Here is a 25,132-nt window from a genome sequence, read left to right as displayed (position 1 = left end):
GGGGGGATTCCTGTTGCCAGGTACGACACCTGTATACTGACCTGAGCTGTGCCTGACAGCGAGGAGATCTTGCTGAGGATTTGTAGCATGTTGTGCATCAGCTTGGCGAAGTAGTTCTCCTTTGTTGTATTACATATGACCTAGAGAAACACAGCAGAATATTACACTTATAGATAATGGAAAATAGTATCAAAATTTGTTTCTATATTTGAGGTGAAACAGTCCATGTCAAAAGGTTTATCGGTTTACATTGATGACTTATCACAGTGTAAACATGTTTGTCTGTTTATGATGAAGGAGCCTTATCTACACCAATGAATATTCTAGATAACAATTCAGTACTTAACTTCAAACCAAGGAAATTTGTAGAATTAATGTCATATGCTTTAAATGGTTTAAAAGCTATTAAATCAGAATATTGAGCCATTTCTCATTTTATCATTAAATATTAACAGATCTCTGACCTTTGTACTTGGTTTCTAAATAATAATTAACTAAGTTTGGCGAAAATCAAAACGTTAACATATCTCTGAGCTACTATCAGATAACCATTAACATGGAATGTCAAAATAATATCAGATTATAATGTCAAAACTTTAACAAATTGATCAAAAGAATAAAAGTTTCCATTAGAGAAACATAAGACCTACCTCTGTAAGTGTGGCAAACGTTGATGTAGCAAACGTCGTCCAAACGTCCTCACCTATCTTCTCCACCTGAATCAGAAACAAAAAGGCACTTATCCTTCAAGTTTTTACCTTTGTCAATCTGAATCAGAAATACAAGTCAATTATCCCTCTTTACTTTGGCCAATGATCAAACACAATCTAGTTATTAAGTTAAGACATGAACAGTTCAGACATGAAAATCAAGAATTGTATATAATTATATAGTTAAAATGTATACTCAATAACAATTGCACATATACTCATACACTAACTTTTCTAATGAAACCTCATATATATAAATTAAATATTGTAAAAGTCATAATTTACTACTGTATCAAGAAATGTTTTGAAGCTTTCTGCCAAACAACCATATGATAGGCATAATCTTGAGCAAAAACTGAGTACTAAAAAAAAAGTTAAACAACAGCACAATGATGTACGATACGCCCATAAGCTGTCATAATAACATAGGTCTAGCGGTGAACAACTGCTAGTTATAAGTCAAGCATTACAGAGACCCCCAAACAAAGACATACAAACTGCAAAAGGTTCATATCAGAATGTAACAAGTGCTGATATAGCAGTTTGACCTTGAACTTTGACATCCACTTTGTACATGTGCAACAAGTAACCAAAACGTCATTTGTGCTTGCCATCATTAAACTTGGCACCCATCTTCCTACCCGTATTTTGAAAGTGTTGACCAAGTTTAACAGTTATATATATATTGAAATTGTGATGTAGAAAGCACTTACTAATCAGTTTGCAGTACACAAATCAAATATACCTAAATTCCGCTTATCATCAAGTTAACCCTTGCACCACTGTAGACCATAATGGACTTGTCCAGATCAATGCTTGGTACAGTCTACTAAAGCTACATATGGGTGAAAGGGTTAAGCCTCCATCTTCCTTATAAACATCTGCTGACCAAGCGTCATTGAAATCTTATCACGTCTAGAAAAGTTATGTGGAAAAGAAACGTTTAACGGGCAGACAGATGGATGCCATGGCGCGAGTACACTTTTCCTTCAGTCAGGTGAGCTAACTACTTACCACATCTTTATTCAGCATATTCGCCAACATTGCACTGGCCTGCGTCTGAAAATATGATATAGCTAGTTACCACACCTTAGACGTATAATACTGTACAACTATTCCTACCATTATTGTTCAAATGTATGTTAATGAAATGTTTTACAACAATTATGAAATGTATGGTTGTTGTAAATTTTGGTAATTACAAAAATATGAAAACTGAATTGATAAAAAAAATCTTCAACCAACCTTATTGTAAACTTTGATGCTGTTGTCCTGATAAACCTTTACCAGAGAGCTAGTCACATCCCAGAACAGGACCTAGGACAGATTTATACATAATACACTTCATACACACAATATCATAGAGCTAGCCACATCCCAGAACAGGAGGACCTAGGACAGATTTATACATAATACACTTCATACACACAATATCATAGAGCTAGTCACAGCCCAGAACAGGACCTAGGCCAGATTTATACATAATACACTTCATACACACACTATCATATAGCTAGTCACATCCCAGAACAGGACCTAGGACACATTTATACATACTACACTTCATACACATAATATCATAGAGCTAGTCACAGCCCAGAACAGGACCTGGGACAGATTTATACATAATACACTTCATACACGCAATATCATAGAGCTAGCCACATCCCAGAACAGGACCTAGGACAGATTTATACAAACTACACTTCATAGACTATCATAGAGCTAGTCACATCCCAGAACAGTACCTAGGACAGATTTATACATACTACACTTCATTCACACAATATCATAGAGCTAGTCACATCCCAGAACAGGACCTAGGCCAGATTTATACATAATACACTTCATACACACAGTATCATAGAGCTAGTCACAGCCCAGAACAGGACCTAGGAAAGATTTATACATAATACACTTCATACACACAATCTCATAGAGCTAGTCACATCCAAGAACAGGACCTAGGACAGATCTATACATACTACACTTCATACACACAATATCATAGAGCTAGTCACATCCAAGACCAGGACCTAGGACAGATTTATACATACTACACTTCATTCACACAATATCATAGAGCTAGTCACATCCCAGATCAGGACCTAGGACAGATTTATACATAATACATTTCATACACACAATATCATAGAGCTAGTCACAGCCCAGAACAGGACCTAGGAAAGATTTATACATAATACACTTCATACACACACTATCATATAGCTAGTCACATCCCAGAACAGGACCTAGGAGATTATTACATTATACACTTCATACACACAATATCATAGAGCTAGCCACATCCCAGAACAGGAGGACCTATGACAGATTTATACATAATACACTTCATACACGCAATATCATAGAGCTAGCCACATCCCAGAACAGGAGGACCTATGACAGATTTATACATAATACACTTCATACACGCAATATCATAGAGCTAGCCACATCCCAGAACAGGAGGACCTATGACAGATTTATACATAATACACTTCATACACGCAATATCATAGAGCTAGCCACATCCCAGAACAGGAGGACCTATGACAGATTTATACATAATACACTTCATACACGCAATATCATAGAGCTAGCCACATCCCAGAACAGGACCTAGGACAGATTTATACATTATTCACTTCATACACACAATATCATAGAGCTAGTCACATCCCAGATCAGGACCTAGGACAGATTTATACATAATACACTTCATACACGCAATATCATAGAGCTAGCCACATCCCAGAACAGGACCTAGGACAGATTTATACATTATTCACTTCATACACACAATATCATAGAGCTAGTCACAGCCCAGAACAGGACCTAGGACAGATTTATACATTATTCACTTCATACACACAATATCATAGAGCTAGTCACATCCCAGAACAGGACCTAGGCCAGATTTATACATAATACACTTCATACACACAGTATCATAGAGCTAGTCACAGCCCAGAACAGGACCTAGGAAAGATTTATACATAATACACTTCATACACACACTATCATATAGCTAGTCACATCCCAGAACAGGACCTAGGACAGAGTTATACATTATACTCTTCATACACACACTATCAGAGAGCTAGTCACATCCCAGAACAGGACCTAGGACAGAGTTATACATAAAACACTTCATACACACAATATCATAGAGCTAGTCACAGCTCAGAACAGGACCTAGGACAGATTTATACATACTACACTTCATTCACACAATATCATAGAGCTAGTCACATCCCAGAACAGGACCTAGGACACATTTATACATACTACACTTCATACACATAATATCATAGAGCTAGTCACAGCCCAGAACAGGACCTAGGTCAGTTTTATACATAATACACTTCATACACACACTATCATATAGCTAGTCACATCCCAGAACAGGACCTAGGACACATTTATACATACTACACTTCATACACATAATATCATAGAGCTAGTCACAGCCCAGAACAGGACCTGGGACAGATTTATACATAATACACTTCATACACACAGTATCATAGAGCTAGTCACAGCCCAGAACAGGACTTAGGAAAGATTTATACATAATACATTTCATACACACAATATCATAGAGCTAGTCACATCCCAGAACAGGACCTAGGACAGAGTTATACATAAAACACTTCATACACACAATATCATAGAGCTAGCCACATCCCAGACCAGGAGGACCTAGGACAGATTTATACATAATACACTTGATACACACAATATCATAGAGCTAGCCACATCCCAGAACAGGAGGACCTATGACAGATTTATACATAATACACTTCATACACACTATCATAGAGCTAGTCACATCCCAGAACAGTACCTAGGACAGATTTATACATACTACACTTCATACACACAATATCAGAGATAATGAGAGATTTTAAACATTATACACTTCATACACACAACATATAGCTGTTGATATTTTTAATGGCCTGTTACATTTCAAATAGTTGAAGCTGATTTGAAGGTGTAAACTGGACAACCTTAACCCATTCACCCCTAAAGTCACATTTAAACCATACCAAATCAAAGACAGGGCAGGTCCAGTTCAGATAGGTAGGGGGGAATGAGTTAACAACATACATATTGGAGATAATCATGAATTGCAAAATTACATATATATTGAAATACAAAATGTTATTTAAACGAAAATTATACTTACAGGATATTTTGTGAACATATTCAGGAACAGTGATGGATTCAAGTGCAAGTCTCTGCAAATCCAGAGAAACAGGTTTTTTATAAGAAATGCTAATGAGGCTTACCTATAGGCTCAGTTAATATATATTTACATACATGTGTAACTGGTATATATGTGTATTATACAATCAAGTTATGCTGTCACGATTTGTCCAGTATATTATAAGGAGTTTTGGCAATGTCCTGTGTTGAATCAGTAAAATCATTAAATTGTATATACTTGTATATAAATGTTTTTTGTACATAGCTGGTACAGTATATTACATAACTTATATTCTTGCATATCATTTTGTATATAATTGGCCTATACTTGATAATAATTGTGTAATCACACTGTACTACTGAACTCACTACAACAGAATCATGTTACTAGGTGAGGTGTATCAATTACCTGCCGGTTTTGTCCTTAATTGATCGTCCGTGAAGGCATTGGTCGAGGTTATCTTTGATAATCTCCATTACTTCATCATGTCTCACCTGGTTATGAAGTAGACAGGTAAATGTCTGTATAACTGTTACTCTGACAGTGTGTCATCAACATACAGAATTAAAACCTTTTACGGCACCAGTATCTCTCACTACAATATCTACCACATGTAACATAGGACTAACCCTGACCCTACCTATATAGTTTAATAAGAATACCGCAGGATGGAACAATATACGCCCATCCAATGTCTGACATACTTAGAATCCTTCTGACTCATTATTGTATTTAAATGTATGAAAATATGGAAATGTAAGGAGTGGACACAACCTAGGTACCAGTATAACTGTTAGTGTGTCATCAACATACAGCACAAATATCTCTCACAACAATAGCTACTATTACAGGACAAGGTGTGGACAAACCGATGCTCCCCATACCATCCATTACATTTTTTGATGGGCTTATAAGTATCAATTAAAAAATTAACCCATGTAAGTACAATCTAGATTAACTTTAAATGTAAAATTGCTTTAGCGAACAACAATATAGCATTTTAGATGACATTTCTATTACTTGTTACCTGAATACCTCCCCCACCTCCTTTAACAAATACTGTCAGCTCCCCTTGCTTATACCTTTGGGGTGTCAGTATGGTCCTTCTTAGGCTGGTCCTTCTTGGGCCCATTACGTGACCGAGTCCTGACTGGTGATGGTTCTCCAGTGGCAGCACCCACGTTCATATATAACAGGATCTGGAGAGAGCAAAGCAAATATGGTAAATAATTATTTTATATTTAAATATCAGGAAAGTAAATGTCATGGATTGTAAATATCAGACAAGGTAAAATAACAGATCAGCTAAATATCATACTGTTAAATGTCTTGTAGAGTCAAACATCAAGCAGATAAAATATCACATTCAGGAAAATCAAAGATGGTAATTATAAGATATGGTAAAAGTTGTTGTCGGAATGTTATCAAACTTAATCATATATAATATGGATTACATAGATTTATGATTTTTGTCAACCACTTACAAAATTTGAACTATTAAAAGCCTGCTTTATGCTTATTGGCATATCTGTTAGAATTTGTAGTTATTTGCAAAGTTAAAACACCAAGCAGATACACAAAAATCCAATTTTGAAAAATATTGTGATACAGCAGTATTTCATCTTTGTATTGTGATACGATATACCCGTGTATTTCAATATACCTGTTTTCCGATATATTGTGACAGCCCTACAACATAGTATTTATATTTACTGTTTAGTACTTAATATACTTACTGTAAAGCAATTTACTAAGGTATGGTGGTAACATTAACTGTATAACACTTACCCGTTCTAAATATTTACAAAACTGCAATATTAATGTAACAGTACTGCCCCTTTCATTTCATCATATTTTATTGAGTAAACAATAGGACTGAACAGCAGGCTAGGCCTATATAAGTTCTCTCCTTAGGTTTAAATCACAAAGACAAAGACGAAGTGAAACGGTTAATAGGAAAATATTGATGCAAATTATATATTATAAGCAGTCTATATATAACAGATGGTATAGGGGAGATAATTCCATTTATGTTTCAATTATATATAAATATTTAATTGATATTTTGAGCTATACAATGCTCTTATTAAAAAGTCAATCAGAATTAATTAGTAAAAGGCAAGCAATGCCCTAATGATATATTAAACAGAGGAATTGCTACAATTTTATTTTTGATGTTTTATTTTAAGTCATTAACGCCCCTTGTTCATACCCTGCTGCTGTTACACGAAGTAGTTAAAAGTACTGCTTTACCCTATCATACTTATATACACTGTATAGCAGTGACTTTGTTTACTGTGTAGCATTTCTATTTCATTATACTGTATGTAGTTGCATTAACTGTATAGGGATAACATCTTCTGTATACTATGTGTAGTAGTTATACTTACTACGTATAGCAGTTATATTGAGTGTATAGTTTATAATTAATGTTAGAGTGATGATATTCACTGCCTTGCAAATGAACTTATTGTAAAGCAGTATAACATTCATATTTACTATCTAGCAGTTATATTTACAGTATAGCACTTATATTTACTGTATATCGATAATTTTCTGTAAGGGGCTCTATTTTTTTCAGTATAACTGCAGTCTGTAAAAATCATGGCAAAATATACACCGTCAGACCTTACAATAGAGAGTTTGTAAGAATTATTTATTATTAATAATGTTGCATTAAAATTGAACACTGCAAATTAATTATAAAACAATATCACAAATGTCTCTGGCACTTGGAATTGAAGGAAAAATATCACAAAAATTTGAAATGAGGAATTTAAGCATTATACAGAGGAATTTAAGCATTACACAGTTCCATGTTAATCTCAACATACTTTGTCATAGTGAGGTTCAAACTAACTCTAAAGCACTACACATACATGATAAGAGGGATTAATATTTACTGGTTTTGTTCATAAAACTCTAATAAAGATAAAACTGTAGTAACTCTGATTTAAAGATCTGACATCTAATACTTACTACAAGTAGACAGGCATCGGAAACCGAGTTGACAAGAGACTGGCTCAGTATGGCTGAAGATAAAAACATGGAATCAACAACAGTTTCTTACTATGACAGTGTTTATGTCTCACTTCCCCATTTATGTCTAATAAATAAGGAAAAATAAGCCTCGACACCCAATGTAAACATTTAACAATATTACGTTTGCGGTATTTAACATATTTCTTAGATAACTACACTCCTGAGACATCTAACAAACAAACAAGGTATCAGTTAAAAATGTCATTTTATGCATACACATGTATGGCAATTGGAAAATGGATATTTTTGCTACTTTTTACCAGAGAAATAAACCACAAACCTGGATGTATTATCATGGTAATACATGATGAAATTAAGAAAATGTTGAAAGAAAACTATTAATGAAGACCACTTCGGAAAAAGTTAATTGATTTTCCATCATTTCAAATCCTTGATTTTATACTCCACAATAACATACAAACATATGTTGATAATATCTATTCTACTACATCAAAATGTCATTTTTGTCTAACTCAGTACCAAGAAGGCAACACGAACAAGATAATCTTTTTTTTCTTCAAATTCCGGCTGTTCTTTTGCATGTAAAAATTTGCCTCAAGATGCCTTATTTTATTCCACCAACAAGCCTCGCTCAACTGATGTTCTAGTGTTTGGATGCTGCTGTCAGGTGTCCTGTCAGTTTAAGGTGGATATTTATGGAAACATTTAGACATGTACATCCACATGTGTTCCCTCACTCAACAAATAAAACCTGTCTAAGACCAGGCAACATAGCAACATTTGAAAAGTGTTTCATCATCTTTCTATGTAAAGAGTTTTTTTTCAAAATTTTCTGTAGATGATAAATCCATTTTTCATTCTGTATCTGATAGCAAAAGCAATGAGAAATGAATAAGATGAAGCTTACGTCGTGTAGAGAAATGTATGATGTCCATGATGCGTTCTGTGCAGGCCTCTTTGTCAAGATCACCATCGTGCAGCTCCTAAAATACCAAATATTTACTGTTTATACCCAAATATTTACTGTTTATACCCAAATATTTACTCTTTATACCCAAATATTTACTGTTTATACCCAAATAGTTCAATTGTATACATACGTATGACCACACACTTGTGTTTTTCTAACGAATCAGAAAGCTAGAGTTTATTGCACAGACAAATATATTCACGAGTAGAAAAACACAAGTGTGTGGTCTTGCTTTAATCACATACCTTCCGTATTTGGTAGAGATCAATACAAAGATTTTATAAACTTTGATATTTTTTGCAAATACCAGGAACTTTTCAGTTTGCCATGACAAAGGGATTTCCATAAAAAATAATTCCGACCAGTAGGTAAATACAACATTCCGTATTGCACATGTGCAATACAGAATGTTGTATTTTATGGTCTGAAAATTGCTTGTATGACTATAACAAGATTCAACAGGTATGTGATAAAAACAATACCTTACAAGTCATAAGCTTATTCCTATCTAGATTTGACACAAACTACTGTCCTTGTCTTCACAGTAATATGAAGTGTCACCAGACAATGTAAATATCATATATAAATTATATGTGAATTTGTTTAATAGGGTTTTGATAATAATGACCATTACATGACTATTAAATTCTCAATTACATTCACAATTTTTGAAGAATATGTTTGTAAACATTTGATTTATACAAAATTTGGTTAAAACTTGCACTATTCTTTTTCCTCAAATCGTCTGATTTTTTTATCAAGCATGAAGTACAAAACATGATTAGATTTGTACAGCATGTCTGATAGAGATAGCAGGTGTTTTGGAATACTGCTTCGTTTTAACCACAAGAAACGAGTTGACAAATTTCATATCAACAGCATAAAGTCAAAGGTAATCCAGATATCCCAAAGGGCAAGTAAAATAGATGATCAAGTGATCAAACAGAAATATATTAAGAATCAGAATAAATCACACCTGCCTATAAAGCGATATACGCCTTCCTACCTTTCCTTGTCTGTACATTAATTGTGATAGTTTCTGAGCATGCTGCCCAAGCGCTCTTTCTTCTTTCTTTTTCTCTCCATTCAACATCAGCTCAAGTAAAGGTAGGTTCAATTCCTGGACAGAATAAATCATTTAACACATTGTAAAAATTGACTTTTTTCATAAAAATTTACATTAAAAATTTAACACCTTTACTTTCTGATTCCATCACAAGAATCTGAGCATTTGAGAAAATCAGGTTTTCAGCACTGCAGAGCAAAATTAGAAGATTTTATGGATACGGGCTTGGTCTGAAACAACCATTATAAAAGCAGTAAGAGTGTGTTGACTTAGTCTAAAGACCAATGTTAAAACACTACCAGTCGATCGACTCACCATGACAACATCAGCAGACATTTTCTCTTTGGCTAGCACCATCAGCAAATCCAGTAAGCTTCAAAGATCAATAAATAATGAAAGGTCCAGGATACCTCAATAAATAATGAAAGGTCCAGGATACCTCAATAATTACACACAATTATATAGGTAACTTCTGTTCTCCTTCTATGACTTGTATATATGATTTGTAGTAATTTTTTCTTTTACATACCCCTCAATGATAAAATCATTAAATATTCTATTTGAATCATTTTTCTCCAGAATAAATCATGCGAATTGCATTGTACAACTCCAGATAGCAAATAGTTATTTAACACCTGTAGTAGGCACTCGAGGAAAACATTGTAAATATAATCTGGAAGGATGCGAACAATTTACCCAACATATCAGTGAGAATGTTACCGTATTTTGAAGGCCAGCATTTGTTTCTTGTTATCATTCTTCTCCTTTGCTTTAGCCTGCCTCATTCCCTTGAAGGCCGCCGCAATCACATGATCCAGCTTAAACATTTCACTGTCACTCATGTCTTCTAACTCCTGTTATAAGGAAGCACATTTTCATAAATATGAGAATACAAGGTATTTCTAAAAATTGCATGTATCAAATAGTGAACCAACCGGCTCTATGCTTAAAGAAAGTAAATCATTAAAACAAACTTTAGAATTTGTTTACATCAGCTTCTGGTCTCTCCAAACCTTTCTCTGAGAAGACCGCAAGTGTCAAGATTGAATTCTTTGTTGAAATTAATAATTGAAGAGATTGGAGGGCAAGTTATACTAAATCCTTCCATAACAATATCTAACAAATCACTTCAGAATCTTATAAACTGGCAAGATAATTTGACACAGGAGCAAGGATGATGGGATGAAAGTTTGAATTAAAATCCTAAGATTAATGAATTCTGTGATTAAATATTACTAGCAAATGCTGCTCTCCATTCCTGTCAGCTCCTTCAAAGGTAGTCCACATAGTGAGAGAGTATACCAGGCTTGATTGATTAGTTTACACATAGTGAGAGAGTATACCAGGCTTGATTGATTAGTTTACACATAGTGAGAGAGTATACCAGGCTTGATTGTCCACATAGTGAGAGAGTATACCAGGCTTGATTGTCCACATAGTGAGAGAGTATACCAGGCTTGATTGTCCACATAGTGAGAGAGTATACCAGGCTTGATTGTCCACATAGTGAGAGAGTATACCAGGCTTGATTGTCCACATAGTGAGAGAGTATACCAGGCTTGATTGTCCACATAGTGAGAGAGTATACCAGGCTTGATTGTCCACATAGTGAGAGAGTATACCAGGCTTGATTGTCCACATAGTGAGAGAGTATACCAGGCTTGATTGTCCACATAGTGAGAGAGTATACCAGGCTTGATTGTCCACATAGTGAGAGAGTATACCAGGCTTGATTGTCCACATAGTGAGAGAGTATACCAGGCTTGATTGTCCACATAGTGAGAGAGTATACCAGGCTTGATTGTCCACATAGTGAGAGAGTATACCAGGCTTGATTGTCCACATAGTGAGAGAGTATACCAGGCTTGATTGTCCACATAGTGAGAGAGTATACCAGGCTTGATTGTCCACATAGTGAGAGAGTATACCAGGCTTGATTGTCCACATAGTGAGAGAGTATACCAGGCTTGATTGTCCACATAGTGAGAGAGTATACCAGGCTTGATTGTCCACATAGTGAGAGAGTATACCAGGCTTGATTGTCCACATAGTGAGAGAGTATACCAGGCTTGATTGTCCACATAGTGAGAGAGTATACCAGGCTTGATTGTCCACATAGTGAGAGAGTATACCAGGCTTGATTGTCCACATAGTGAGAGAGTATACCAGGCTTGATTGTCCACATAGTGAGAGAGTATACCAGGCTTGATTGTCCACATAGTGAGAGAGTATACCAGGCTTGATTGTCCACATAGTGAGAGAGTATACCAGGCTTGATTGTCCACATAGTGAGAGAGTATACCAGGCTTGATTGTCCACATAGTGAGAGAGTATACCAGGCTTGATTGTCCACATAGTGAGAGAGTATACCAGGCTTGATTGTCCACATAGTGAGAGAGTATACCAGGCTTGATTGTCCACATAGTGAGAGAGTATACCAGGCTTGATTGTCCACATAGTGAGAGAGTATACCAGGCTTGATTGTCCACATAGTGAGAGAGTATACCAGGCTTGATTGTCCACATAGTGAGAGAGTATACCAGGCTTGATTGTCCACATAGTGAGAGAGTATACCAGGCTTGATTGTCCACATAGTGAGAGAGTATACCAGGCTTGATTGTCCACATAGTGAGAGAGTATACCAGGCTTGATTGTCCACATAGTGAGAGAGTATACCAGGCTTGATTGTCCACATAGTGAGAGAGTATACCAGGCTTGATTGTCCACATAGTGAGAGAGTATACCAGGCTTGATTGTCCACATAGTGAGAGAGTATACCAGGCTTGATTGTCCACATAGTGAGAGAGTATACCAGGCTTGATTGTCCACATAGTGAGAGAGTATACCAGGCTTGATTGTCCACATAGTGAGAGAGTATACCAGGCTTGATTGTCCACATAGTGAGAGAGTATACCAGGCTTGATTGTCCACATAGTGAGAGAGTATACCAGGCTTGATTGTCCACATAGTGAGAGAGTATACCAGGCTTGATTGTCCACATAGTGAGAGAGTATACCAGGCTTGATTGTCCACATAGTGAGAGAGTATACCAGGCTTGATTGTCCACATAGTGAGAGAGTATACCAGGCTTGATTGTCCACATAGTGAGAGAGTATACCAGGCTTGATTGTCCACATAGTGAGAGAGTATACCAGGCTTGATTGTCCACATAGTGAGAGAGTATACCAGGCTTGATTGTCCACATAGTGAGAGAGTATACCAGGCTTGATTGTCCACATAGTGAGAGAGTATACCAGGCTTGATTGTCCACATAGTGAGAGAGTATACCAGGCTTGATTGTCCACATAGTGAGAGAGTATACCAGGCTTGATTGTCCACATAGTGAGAGAGTATACCAGGCTTGATTGTCCACATAGTGAGAGAGTATACCAGGCTTGATTGTCCACATAGTGAGAGAGTATACCAGGCTTGATTGTCCACATAGTGAGAGAGTATACCAGGCTTGATTGTCCACATAGTGAGAGAGTATACCAGGCTTGATTGTCCACAAAGTGAGGGAGTATACCAGGCTTGATTGTGCACATAATGAGAGAGTATACCAGGCTTGATTGATTAGTTTACACATAGTGAGAGAGTATACCAGGATTGATTGATTAGTTTACACATAGTCACATATAAATTATTACAATACCAGGTAATAATGGTTCTCAGTAGTACCTAACACCAGTTTGTATCTTTGTATCTATGTGTCATGCCTAAAAATCTAGCTTTGTTTATCTTGTACAAGAACTGACCTCGTCATCACTTTCCTCTACATCAGCGGCTGGTCCCAATGCTGACCTCAACTTCTGACGGAACTCCTCGTTCACGGCCTCTTCCTCCTCTTCCTCCTCCTCCTCCTCCTCCTCAGACTCACTCGACTCAGATTCCTCCTCTACTTCTCCATTTCCCCCTTCTATCGCTGTTGGCCATGTCACACAATGTGAAAAAGATGGTCAGTTTTGCAGATGTATTTCAAATATTACAACATGATATTATATTTCACAACATATGAAAATCCTTATTTAAAAACCTAGATATATATTTATTTGCATTCTGTCATATATACATAATTTTATATCCTAATATTGCAACAACAACAAAAAAATCTCTTTGAAGTTTCCTATATTTAAATTATTATTAGTATATTGTGTCTATATCATAACATAATTATTCTATCTTAATACTCCTTTTTATATTTACCATGGGTATGATTCAACATATGGCATTAAGATTGAACATTGTTTTTTTTTTTAAAGTTCTAAAATATTAAGACTATTTATGGCAATGATTACTGATCAGTATGAATTCCTGAACTTTAAAGTTCATATAAAGATCTAAAATCTGTCATTTCAAAATAATATTGTGTTACCATCTTCCTCTTCGACACCTTCCATCTCATCGTCCTGCTCATCATCCTCAAAGCTTACTGGGCCATCACTACCTTCCTTGTCATCTGCCATTAGAACCTAATCAACAGAGGAATAACTACATCATCTCCTTTAAGAATGCAAAGTCAACAAGAGGTAGCAACTGTAGCAAAGTCACTCAGCTTTCAAATGGTAGGGAAAGTTACGACCAGATAAATTAAGAGCCACAGGATTCCTTAACACCGAATTAGGGAGGCAAATCAGTCAAACAACCAAATGGGCATAAATGAAAATATTTGAAATAACCAAAAACATTTCAGAACTCGGTAACATAGGAGGTTTGATTTTATCAATAGTTTGTTTTGTCTAAAAGTTGGATATCAATAAACTCTACACTACAACAGACCTCCAGGACATGTCAGCATGGATGACACCCTCTCAGAACTAGTTTACTTTTTTGAGAGCAATTTATTTTTTAAATGCCACAGTAAATAAAAAGTGACAGTCAGAAAAATATATAAATAGAAAGTAAACGAATCGAAAAGAACTTGCTTTTTTCTCATAAATAGGTCCTTAAATTCACATCATTTGCAAAAGATGCAATTTTCAGGTGCCAAAAAATAATTGTTCAGATTACGTTAATTTTTTTTACCAAACAGATCGATCATAAATTCAAATGATGCCAGGAACCCAGGAATATCAAAATATTGAGTGAAAGTTTTGACAAAAATCTGACGGACCTCTTTCAGAAATTATCGGAAACAAGTTTTCAGTTGGCATGAAAAATATACATCAGCTTGCAGCAATCAAATTAGGAATATAAAACTCACATCAACAATGAGCTGGACAGAGGCTGGTGTTAAGTGGTCAGCAATAGCCATGTACACATCTGTAGCTGTAGTTCTGGCCAGCACTGACCCCTGTGACATCATACTGATCAGAACCTCTGTCATCACTTCTATCCACTCCGGTTCTAAACAGTCAACGTCAGCATCAGTAAGTTGACATTAATATGAGCAGGTTAACTTAAGCTTAAGCAAATTAACATCAACATGAGTAAGATTTTGTCAACATGAGTAGCTAACTTAAAAACGGTAAGTTCACTCAATCATCCCTGAAATTCCATAATGAACTATTCCAACCTTTGTATTGGAAGAGTTCAAATGTGTCTTCAGGGGTGAATGAATTAATATCAACACAAATTAACGCCACTAACATTACTTTACATTTGTTTGTTATTGTCGATACTTGATACGAGTAAATTATTGGCGATATGATTGAGTAACGTAAACATAAGTTTGAAATAGTTTTCAGAAGACTACTTACCTTCGGCAGACTTTTGAGAAACAGATTTTCGTTTGGACTTGAAGGCGTTCTGCAGACATCCATACACATCCTGTAGAATAAACTTCCTGTAGTGCTATAGCAGACATGACTGGACAATCAACTAAAGCTTCCTACAGGTTTGCGAGGGTTTCCATTCTATTATTGATAAAAAATACTCTACTGATGGCAAAAGTTTATCTGAAGTCACACAACTGATGATAAGACATAATCAACTAAATTATTGAATACACACACTTATCCTACCTACCTTAAATTTTTCTGCCTACCCTAAACTCGTTTTTTGGGAAATTTTGAAGGAAGGCTGTTAAAAGTCAGGATTACTCTCGTATATAAACCTGTATATGTAAATGCCAGCTGCCAGCAGTGAAACCACTAAGATTAGAGCATCATTGGAGAACATAAAAGATAAAGTTCAAAAAAAGGACAGACCTAAAGGAAATGATTAAAGATAGGACCTTGAAATACTTACCTGCAGACAAGGATCAAAGAAAGAACATGAACTTGGCATGCTTACCTGTAGACAAGGATCAAAGAAAGAACATGAACTTGGCATGCTTACCTGCAGACAAGGATCAAAGAAAGAACATGACCTTGAAATACTTACCTGTAGACAAGGATCAAAGGACATGACCTTGGTATGCTTACCTGTAATCAAGGATAAAAAAGGACATAACCTTGACAAGCATACCTGTAGACAAGGATAAAAAGGGCATGACCTTGGCCTTACCTCTAGGTGACTGGAGGCAGTAGCGGGGTCGACCAGCAGCTGGGTGATGTTATAAAACAGCAGTAACAAAAAGGCATGTCCGGTGGTCATCTTGTCAGAATCATCCGGAATGTGCTGGATACATATAACAAAACCTTGGACTTATCACAACACATGTACACAAAAAAGTATCTATAAATAACTTATAATTACTGGTTTTTCATAAGGCTGAGATAGAACTTATACATTACTTATAAAGTGTAATAAACCTGAAAGCTAGCACTTAGCAAAGCTCAGTATAAACTCCCTCTCCCGCTTTATTGTTCAGAGTTATTTTTGAAACCTGAACATGAGATATAGACATTCAGCAATGTAATTTTATGAACTCTTACACTGGTCACTGTGGCCTAATTCTTGTACAAAACACACCTTCACCCACAGATACAAGTTTAAACTTTAATGCGTAGTGGAATAGAAATTGTAGTTCACAATAATCTAGTTTAAGGATGCGAAACATCTACCCAAAGATGTAGTAACATTTTAAGTCTGGTTAAACTGCATGAAAATACAAGGAATCTATAACCCAGTATTAGGACTCTAGGCTAGACGAAACCTGTTTAAATATTACCTGGTATATACCCCCACCTCTTTCCAAGTAAGTTATACTTACTAAGTATGTAAAGTTTAACCCTTAGGCTGCTACATTGATTTCTATGTAAAGTTTAATACTTAGGTTGCTAAATTGATTTCTATGTAAAGTTTAACACTTAGGCTGCTACATTGATTTCTATGTAAAGGGAAACCACTGCTGAATTCATTATTGAAATATAAATTAATTTACTTGATTTTTCAAATGTGCATAACTTGAAAAATATTTGTTATATGTGAATAAAGTTATATGAAAATTGTTTGTTAGTGTTTCTAGTTTATATTAACGTTTTCAATTCTAAAGTTGCTTCAGTATTTACCTGTACAGGTGGTAATAAAGGTAAGAAAAGGTGAAACTTTTAATTAATCTGATTTAAGCACCAGAAAGATCATTTTAAAATTATTTTTGTCAGCGAATGTGATTGGCAAATGATAACAGAGATTATAAACTTCATTTATGACATAAGAGATTCTCAGGTAAAAAGGTCAGGTATTTCATCAAGAATTGCATGTGATTTGCTACAGGTTTCAGGTCGTCATTCAATATATTTACTGTCACAGTCGGCATATAGATATATCTAAGCTACGGTCTAGTTTATGATTAAATCATCGATAAATGGTTTGAAGAAATCAATCGGCTCCAAACGTATCAATGTCAATGTTCAATTCGGCCTTACCTGCAGACAACATGTGCGCCTCGGTCCGCCGATATTTTCATGTTTGCGTAGGGCACAAAGCCGTTCATTGGAAAGTTACATATTATGTTACACCGAAGTGTTTCCACATCAACCATGTCAAACCCTTCAAAACCTTTATTATCATCAAAGGTGACGCTGGAGAATAAATGTTTACCATTATATTCATCACTTCAATCTACACGTCTGCCATTTTTATGACGTTGTTTCCGATTTGAAATTATCTCGCACACCTTTGGTTATTACTAGGGTACATTGCCGGGAATATCGAAAGTAATGACAAAACAACCAATCAGAAACCTTCTACTATACGCGTTCGAGTTTGGTATAGCAACAATCCGCTTTCACACTTCCTGTTTACTGATCAAAACCCTACAGACCGAGAGCCACATATGCGGTGCGTAGCACTGACGACCCGACTTATCGAAATTACAATTGTGGCGCGTAGCAGCCTAAGGGTTAATACAGCTAGCTCTTACCTTAGTTTGAACAGACTCCATAGTTTCCAGCACCTTGTTCCAATCTGCCTTCCACTCCCGAGGTATCTAAAACATTTGGGGGGGGACACATCAGCTTGATTATGACAACATACATATCACTACCTCTTTGCAGTGTAAATGTGAAGTGTGTAATATCACTGTATTACTTATTTACTACAGAAGTCCAAAGGTCTTCACCAGATATTTACTCTCACATGCTCTCCACCTCAACAGGCTAGAAATTAATTTTAAGAGCTACTCTTCAGTCAGGCTAATATTTTCCATTGTTACTAATTCATGTACAAATTCCACTTATTACCCAATATTATTCAACATGTTCAAAAACATCAAATTTTGACTAGTCAATCTGGCTAGCGGTTTTCAGAACCCCTAGTCCAGCTGAAGATTTCACTAGTCTCAGAGTAGCGAGCTTCCAGTATTGTCTAGCCAGCTACACAGCCAGACTCCAGCTTTACAAATAACCTTGTCGAAAACCTTACAAGTCTAGTTTTAACAGTAAATGTATACCTTATCTTGTTGCTCCATAACCAGGCATATAGCAGCATTATCACTCTTCATCAATGTCTGCCAAAAACACAAAGATTCTAAATTGCTTATAATTATCACTTAGGGTGCAGCATTTGCAACAAATGAATAATTGATGTTAAAACAAACAAAAGCCATGTGACATGAAATGAATGTATAACAACAGATGATGACAATCAAAAATCTTGAGACAGGAACAAAATATATATCATTTATTCTCATCCAATATAATTCTTTGTATTTTTATCTTCCTTGATAGTTCAGATATAGTCATTTTTATTTTTGTAATGTTATTGAATAGAAACTTTTCAGTGACACCATGATTTTATACCCATCCTCCGAGCAGTAGCTATAGATGGGTTGAATGTCTATGTATACATGAACGTACCTGCATATACTGTATCAGCCGTTGTCCTGTGTGTATATACGCAATCACAGAGGTAGATTTTGACTTCTCTGTAATATGAAACATATATACTCTGTAAATGTGATAGCCACCAGGGGCTGCATTGAGGGGATTTACTATCAATCCACCATGGACTTGTGTTCAAGAAGTGCAGGTAACTCATGCAGAAATCTGAACAATCCGTTTTAGAATAATTCTATGTGGAGGTAATACCAATTTCTGGATATGAAATGCAGATTTTAAACCTTGTATAATGATTGGCTTTTAAGTTGAACAACCTCTGTTCAAGCAAAACTCTATTTTACCAAAAGTGACCATGACCTTTAGTGTACCACAGCAAAAATCAGTAAGATTCTTTGTATCTGCTAGGGCTAGGGTTAGGGCTACCCACACACCAAGTTTGAACTTTGCATGGTAATTAGTTTTCAAGAAATGATTCAGAGATGGAAAATACTATTTTTCACAGTGGAGACTTTGGTCAGAACCATATACAGAATAAAAACAAAGTGAGCAGAGCATAGATAACCCCCACCCCCTCTTCCTCCAGCCCACTTTTCCAGTGAACTTTGACCCTTTAACCTTGACCAATGACCACAAAAATATAAACAGGACTACATGTGTTTAGGGGTTCATGTGATATCTTGTACACCAGCTTTCTAATACAGATGACCACACACCGACTACGTGACTGCTACATAACCCTATACTAGTCTAATACAGATGAACACACACATGCACCGACTACGTGACTGCTACATAACCCTATACTAGGGTGAGGGTGTACAATTGTTACAAGTGTAAGGTCGAGCACTACAGCTGGGGAAGTAAGGATAATACATCACAGTCAATCAGAGGCAAGGGTGCCACCTGGGAATTTCAAATTGGCATAAAAAGTAAAAACACTTGGTAAGAACTTCATAATAAACATTTGTATTAAGTTTGGAGTAAAATGCTGTAGCGGTTCATGACAAAAATTTGAAAATGTCTCGCCCAATTTGTCTATGGCTTACATTTTGGATTTTCCAATTAACTTGAAAAGCAACAAACACTTTGTCTGGAATTAATAAACAGCATGTTGATATCACCTCAACTATTCTACAGAAGCTGAAATGTTTCAAAAACCTGGGACCACAGCAAAGAACATACATTACCTGTTTTATAGACAAGAAGATTGTTAAGGGCTTTGAAGAAGTTATCCTGTATATGTTTCCTCATTACATTATCTATACTTCTGTTGGTCCGTGTACACTGAAATATCAAACAAGGTACAACTTACACTTAATATATACAGCTAGTTACATATGACAGGGAAAATAGTGAAATCTGAAAAGGACAAATACAGAAAGTGAAATTTAAAGGGAAAGGAAAAGGTAATTAATGTTTTAGGGAAAATACAACAAGTTAAACAGATATTTCAGTGTTCTCACTAAGTTTAGAAATAGATGGTTGACTTGAAAAGAACAGTCAGTTGAATGTTCATGTTGTATAACGTTAACCTATGATTCAAAGACCCTATTCAGAGATCCGACATAAAGACCCTCTTCAGAGATTCGACACAAAGACCCTATTCAAAGATCCGACACATTGCGGGGAGTCAATCCAGTACCTACCAACACAACAGAGTTCAAACCCTGCCCAACACTCTAGATCTCATGGCCAATCAGACACAGTATGCACTTACATGGACTACCTCCGTACGTCTGCTCACAACCCAGAACGAGTGTACGGCTAGAAACTGTAACAGATGTAGCTGACGGTCATGATCAGTACAAGTACTGTTTAGAGTGACTAGATTCCGCACTTCAGAAATGACGTCCTTCATTCGAACTATGACCTTCCTTGACCATTGCTCTTCTTGGTTATCCCTGTAAGTAGGCATAGCTTGTAAACAGAATAATGACCAATCAGTGTCAGTAAAAGCATATCTAACACAACACATCACAATACATATCTATATATAGAAATATATTCTTCAGCAACATGCAAGAATATATGGCCTGAACTTGTTTCACCTTTGCATGATAATTTCTACATTTATTTCTGTTTCAGGTGTTACTTTATAGTAGCTCAATACTCCAGCACATCCAAATGGATATCATTACCAAATCTATTCATTCTGAAGTTAGTTTCAATAACTTTGTTAACAAGTCATCAAGATACTATTTGACTATGTGTCACAGGGAATGAGACCATAACACCCCTATCATAGCCAGGAGATGGATATTGATGATCATCTGCAGTGAAGAACCTTGACTTCAATCCCCAATCAATCCATTAATATCTACAGGTAAAACCAATCTGACAAAACTAGAACTAAAAGCATACCTCCTTTCAATAGTGTCAGCAAAGTATTTCATTAAGAAATTTCCATAACGCTCAGCTCCATCTGATGTCAACTGGAAAATAAAAATAGTTTTTGTATTTTAACAAGGAAAATTATTATTGTGTCAGAAAAAGTTCACCCATGGTAAGATTTATACCCTTCATTTACCATATGTATGTTAATGAATCCCCTAGCACCTTCAACTGGAGCTATTCAACACCAAATACATTCTCATCTCTTCATCCATATTCAAAACATTTTTGTTTTTTTAATTTAATCCAAATTCTGCTATTTGGCCTCATTCCTCTGCCCCAAATATCCTTAATTAATACATTATTGATTTATTGACACTTAGTGTGATCCTCTGTTAGTCTACAGTGACCTGCTGACATTGATTCTGACTTACACTTAGTGTGACCCTCTGTTAGTCTACAGTGAGCCCTGTACATACTGACATGACTTACACGTAGTGTGACCCTCGGTTAGTCTACAGTGACCCCTTGACATTGATCCTGACTTACGCTTAGTGTGACCCTCTATTAGTCTACAGTGACCCCTGTACATACTGACACGACTTACACTTAGAGTGACCCTCTGTTAGTCTACAGTGAACCCTGTACATACTGACATGACTTCCACGTAGTGTGACCCTCTGTTAGTCTACAATGACAACTTGACATTGATTCTGACTTACAATTAGTGTGACCCTCTGTTAGTCTACAGTGAACCCTGTACATACTGACATGACTTCCACGTAGTGTGACCCTCTGTTAGTCTACAATGACCCCTTGACATTGATTCTGACTTACAATTAGTGTGACCCTCTGTTAGTCTCCAGTGACCCCTTGACATTGATTCAGACTTACACTTAGTGTGATCCTCTGTTAGTCTACAGTGACCTGCTGACATTGATTCTGACTTACCCTTAGTGTGACCCTCTGTTAGTCTACAATGACAACTTGACATTGATTCTGACTTACAATTAGTGTGACCCTCTGTTAGTCTGCAGTGACCCCTGTACATACTGACATGACTTACACGTAGTGTGACCCTCGGTTAGTCTACAGTGACCCCTTGACATTGATCCTGACTTACGCTTAGTGTGACCCTCTATTAGTCTACAGTGCCCCCTGTACATACTGACATGACTTACACGTAGTGTGACCCTCGGTTAGTCTACAGTGACCCCTTGACATTGATCCTGACTTACGCTTAGTGTGACCCTCTATTAGTCTACAGTGACCCCTGTACATTCTGACATGACTTACACTTAGTGTGACCCTTTGTTAGTCTACAGTGACCCCTTGACATCGATTCTGACTTACACTTAGTGTGCCCCTCTGTTAGTCTACAGTGACCCCTGTACATTCTGACATGACTTACACTTAGTGTTATCCTCTGTTAGTCTACAGTGACCCCTTTACATTGATTCTGACTTACACTTAGTGTGCCCCTCTGTTAGTCTACAGTGACCCCTTGACATTGATTCCGACTTACACTTAGTGTGATCCTCTGTTAGTCTACAGTGACCCCTGTACATACTGACATGACTTACACTTAGTGTGATCCTCTCAATCACTCGGCTCATATCTGTGCTTACTCTCTCACCCTTCAGATCAAACAGTTTTGTCAGCACTGCATGTTGTATCTTACCATCGCCACACTTCTGGAGATATGTTACCAAACTGTTGGTCTACAAAAATAAAATGTACTAGTTTATATAGACATTCCACAGATTTACACAATAACTGTGGGATTAACAACGAATTTAGTCAGTCACTTTATGCTTAAAAACAGAACTACTAGTTTTAATATACCAAGAACTGTCTACCAAAACTGCATTTTATACAATTACACCTCATTTAGAATAATGACCATCTTGATTGTATGTTTTCTCTAGCATATAATACACAACTTTGCCTGTACTAATGTACATATTATTTCAATTAGTGTTTTTATTAAATCTACATGTGAAATCAGAGAGGAAATGTCTAAGTCTAATACCTACCTAAAATTATGAATGAATGAATTTTCTTGTTATATCATCACTCTCCTAAGAAGAGGTACAAAAATGCTTGACGGTCAAGCATTCTGGTTAACAGGAACATGACAGTATAATAGCAACTTTCATGTTCCACTGATCAATTAAAATAGAAATGCTATTAATTCAGCTTTATATCTTCTATGTGAAAAAGGAATCTGGCCCCACTACAGGAAGTATTAAGGTCAAAGGTCACACTGAATAAGACTTATAACTACAGATTATACAGGTACACAAAACATAACTAACTATTTGTCAACTCACCACCTTGCTGGCCATAGCATGTACAGGGTTATCCTTGTTGAGTTTCTTGTCTATATGTCGAACCAGTACGGACAGGACTGTCGGACACCACACAGACTCGGCCTATTAGAAAATTAGAACTTTTTACTTACTGGAGAATATCAGAGTAACATCTTTAGAAAATTACCGTAAATAAAGAAACAAAACAATAATGAATTACTGGCAGTGCATTTTCCCTTTCCTGTTACACAAATATGATCCTCTTCAAGACAAATCTTCATATCTTCCAAACTACCAGGACAGAAAATGTGTATTAGCAATGTTAACCCCATCAGTGGCAGTACTTACCTCCCCTGGTGTCACGATGTGTGGAATTATTTCACCGAGTATATGAAGTCCCAGATTGGTGGAGCGTGTGTGGTTACTACAGAATAGCAGATCTGAGGACAAATAATACAGTGATAATTACATAATACTACTTTGATCTCAATCAGTTATCTTCCTATTTAAATGTTCAAGATTAATAATTCACACAACCTGTCACATAGCATGGACTCTGCAGTTTTAAGGTTTAAACTACCAATGTTGACACACATTGAGATTGCTGATTTGTCCTACCGCAAAAATAACACATGACTCCTGCAAAGGATACATGTACCTGTATATAAAGTACCACACGTTGACGTAAATACATCCTCGTATCTACTGTGATTCTATAAGGCCAAGGTTTGCAATGTGTGACAGTAATAAAAGGAAATGTTAGATTTGTAAGTTTGGTTGAGACACTTTATACCAGAAATGGTTTATTGATGCCAACTTTTGCCTTCTATGCAATACGATAGCACCTTCATCATAACAATACATTTCAGTATACACATCGCTACACAGCATATTTTCACTCTGAATAGGAAATTAATATCACTGGGCACTTATTGATTTTACAGGTAACGGTCAAATATTTCAACATGATTTTTTTCTGTTGTACAGTACACAGTAGTTACTGGCAGTGCTCACAGCGCACAGTTTATCTTGTTAACCCTTTCACCACTGTAGACCAAAATGGACTCATCCAGATCAATGCATGGTAGAGGCTACTGAAGTTACATAGGAGTGAAAGGATTAACTGATGCGTGATGTGAGGTTTAGAGACACTTACTGACTCCACGAGACCAGAAGTCGGCTACTGACACATCTGACTTCACAAAATGCTCTATGACCTCTGGAGTGACTGGATGTATCACAGGGTAAGTCTCCGATGATTTCTGAAAAAGAATCATGTGTGTCAATACTGGAGGTAAAAATGTTGTATGAAAAGATAAGAAAAACTATGACAAAATAGTGTGTGCAAATTCACAGCCCCCCC

General features: G+C 36.3%; 1 protein-coding gene across 1 annotated transcript in view; it reads right to left on the bottom strand.

The window, feature by feature from the left end:
* Positions 1-25,132, bottom strand: part of LOC110458566 (myb-binding protein 1A-like protein) — a 35,826-nt gene that overhangs the window by 3,076 nt on the left and 7,618 nt on the right. Inside the window, exons 8-34 of the mRNA XM_021510322.1 lie at positions 24,926-25,031; positions 24,118-24,209; positions 23,791-23,892; positions 23,041-23,178; positions 21,488-21,558; positions 20,844-21,027; positions 20,314-20,410; positions 19,145-19,212; positions 18,739-18,795; positions 18,211-18,276; positions 16,410-16,523; positions 15,662-15,731; positions 15,166-15,308; positions 14,338-14,434; positions 13,721-13,887; positions 10,686-10,819; positions 10,281-10,338; positions 9,906-10,019; positions 8,837-8,912; positions 7,906-7,958; positions 6,009-6,125; positions 5,335-5,420; positions 4,906-4,957; positions 1,956-2,027; positions 1,725-1,769; positions 651-716; positions 42-140 (exon numbers count right to left, since the gene is read on the bottom strand). Of these exons, the coding sequence (XP_021365997.1) occupies positions 42-140; positions 651-716; positions 1,725-1,769; positions 1,956-2,027; positions 4,906-4,957; positions 5,335-5,420; positions 6,009-6,125; positions 7,906-7,958; positions 8,837-8,912; positions 9,906-10,019; positions 10,281-10,338; positions 10,686-10,819; positions 13,721-13,887; positions 14,338-14,434; positions 15,166-15,308; positions 15,662-15,731; positions 16,410-16,523; positions 18,211-18,276; positions 18,739-18,795; positions 19,145-19,212; positions 20,314-20,410; positions 20,844-21,027; positions 21,488-21,558; positions 23,041-23,178; positions 23,791-23,892; positions 24,118-24,209; positions 24,926-25,031 (2,544 nt within the window). The remainder of the gene's footprint in view (positions 1-41; positions 141-650; positions 717-1,724; positions 1,770-1,955; positions 2,028-4,905; positions 4,958-5,334; positions 5,421-6,008; positions 6,126-7,905; positions 7,959-8,836; positions 8,913-9,905; positions 10,020-10,280; positions 10,339-10,685; positions 10,820-13,720; positions 13,888-14,337; positions 14,435-15,165; positions 15,309-15,661; positions 15,732-16,409; positions 16,524-18,210; positions 18,277-18,738; positions 18,796-19,144; positions 19,213-20,313; positions 20,411-20,843; positions 21,028-21,487; positions 21,559-23,040; positions 23,179-23,790; positions 23,893-24,117; positions 24,210-24,925; positions 25,032-25,132) is intronic.

The sequence above is a fragment of the Mizuhopecten yessoensis genome, unplaced genomic scaffold (assembly GCF_002113885.1).
Source record: "Mizuhopecten yessoensis strain PY_sf001 unplaced genomic scaffold, ASM211388v2 scaffold9651, whole genome shotgun sequence".
Classification (NCBI taxonomy): domain Eukaryota; kingdom Metazoa; phylum Mollusca; class Bivalvia; order Pectinida; family Pectinidae; genus Mizuhopecten; species Mizuhopecten yessoensis.
This window is presented reverse-complemented; position numbering and strand designations above follow the sequence as displayed.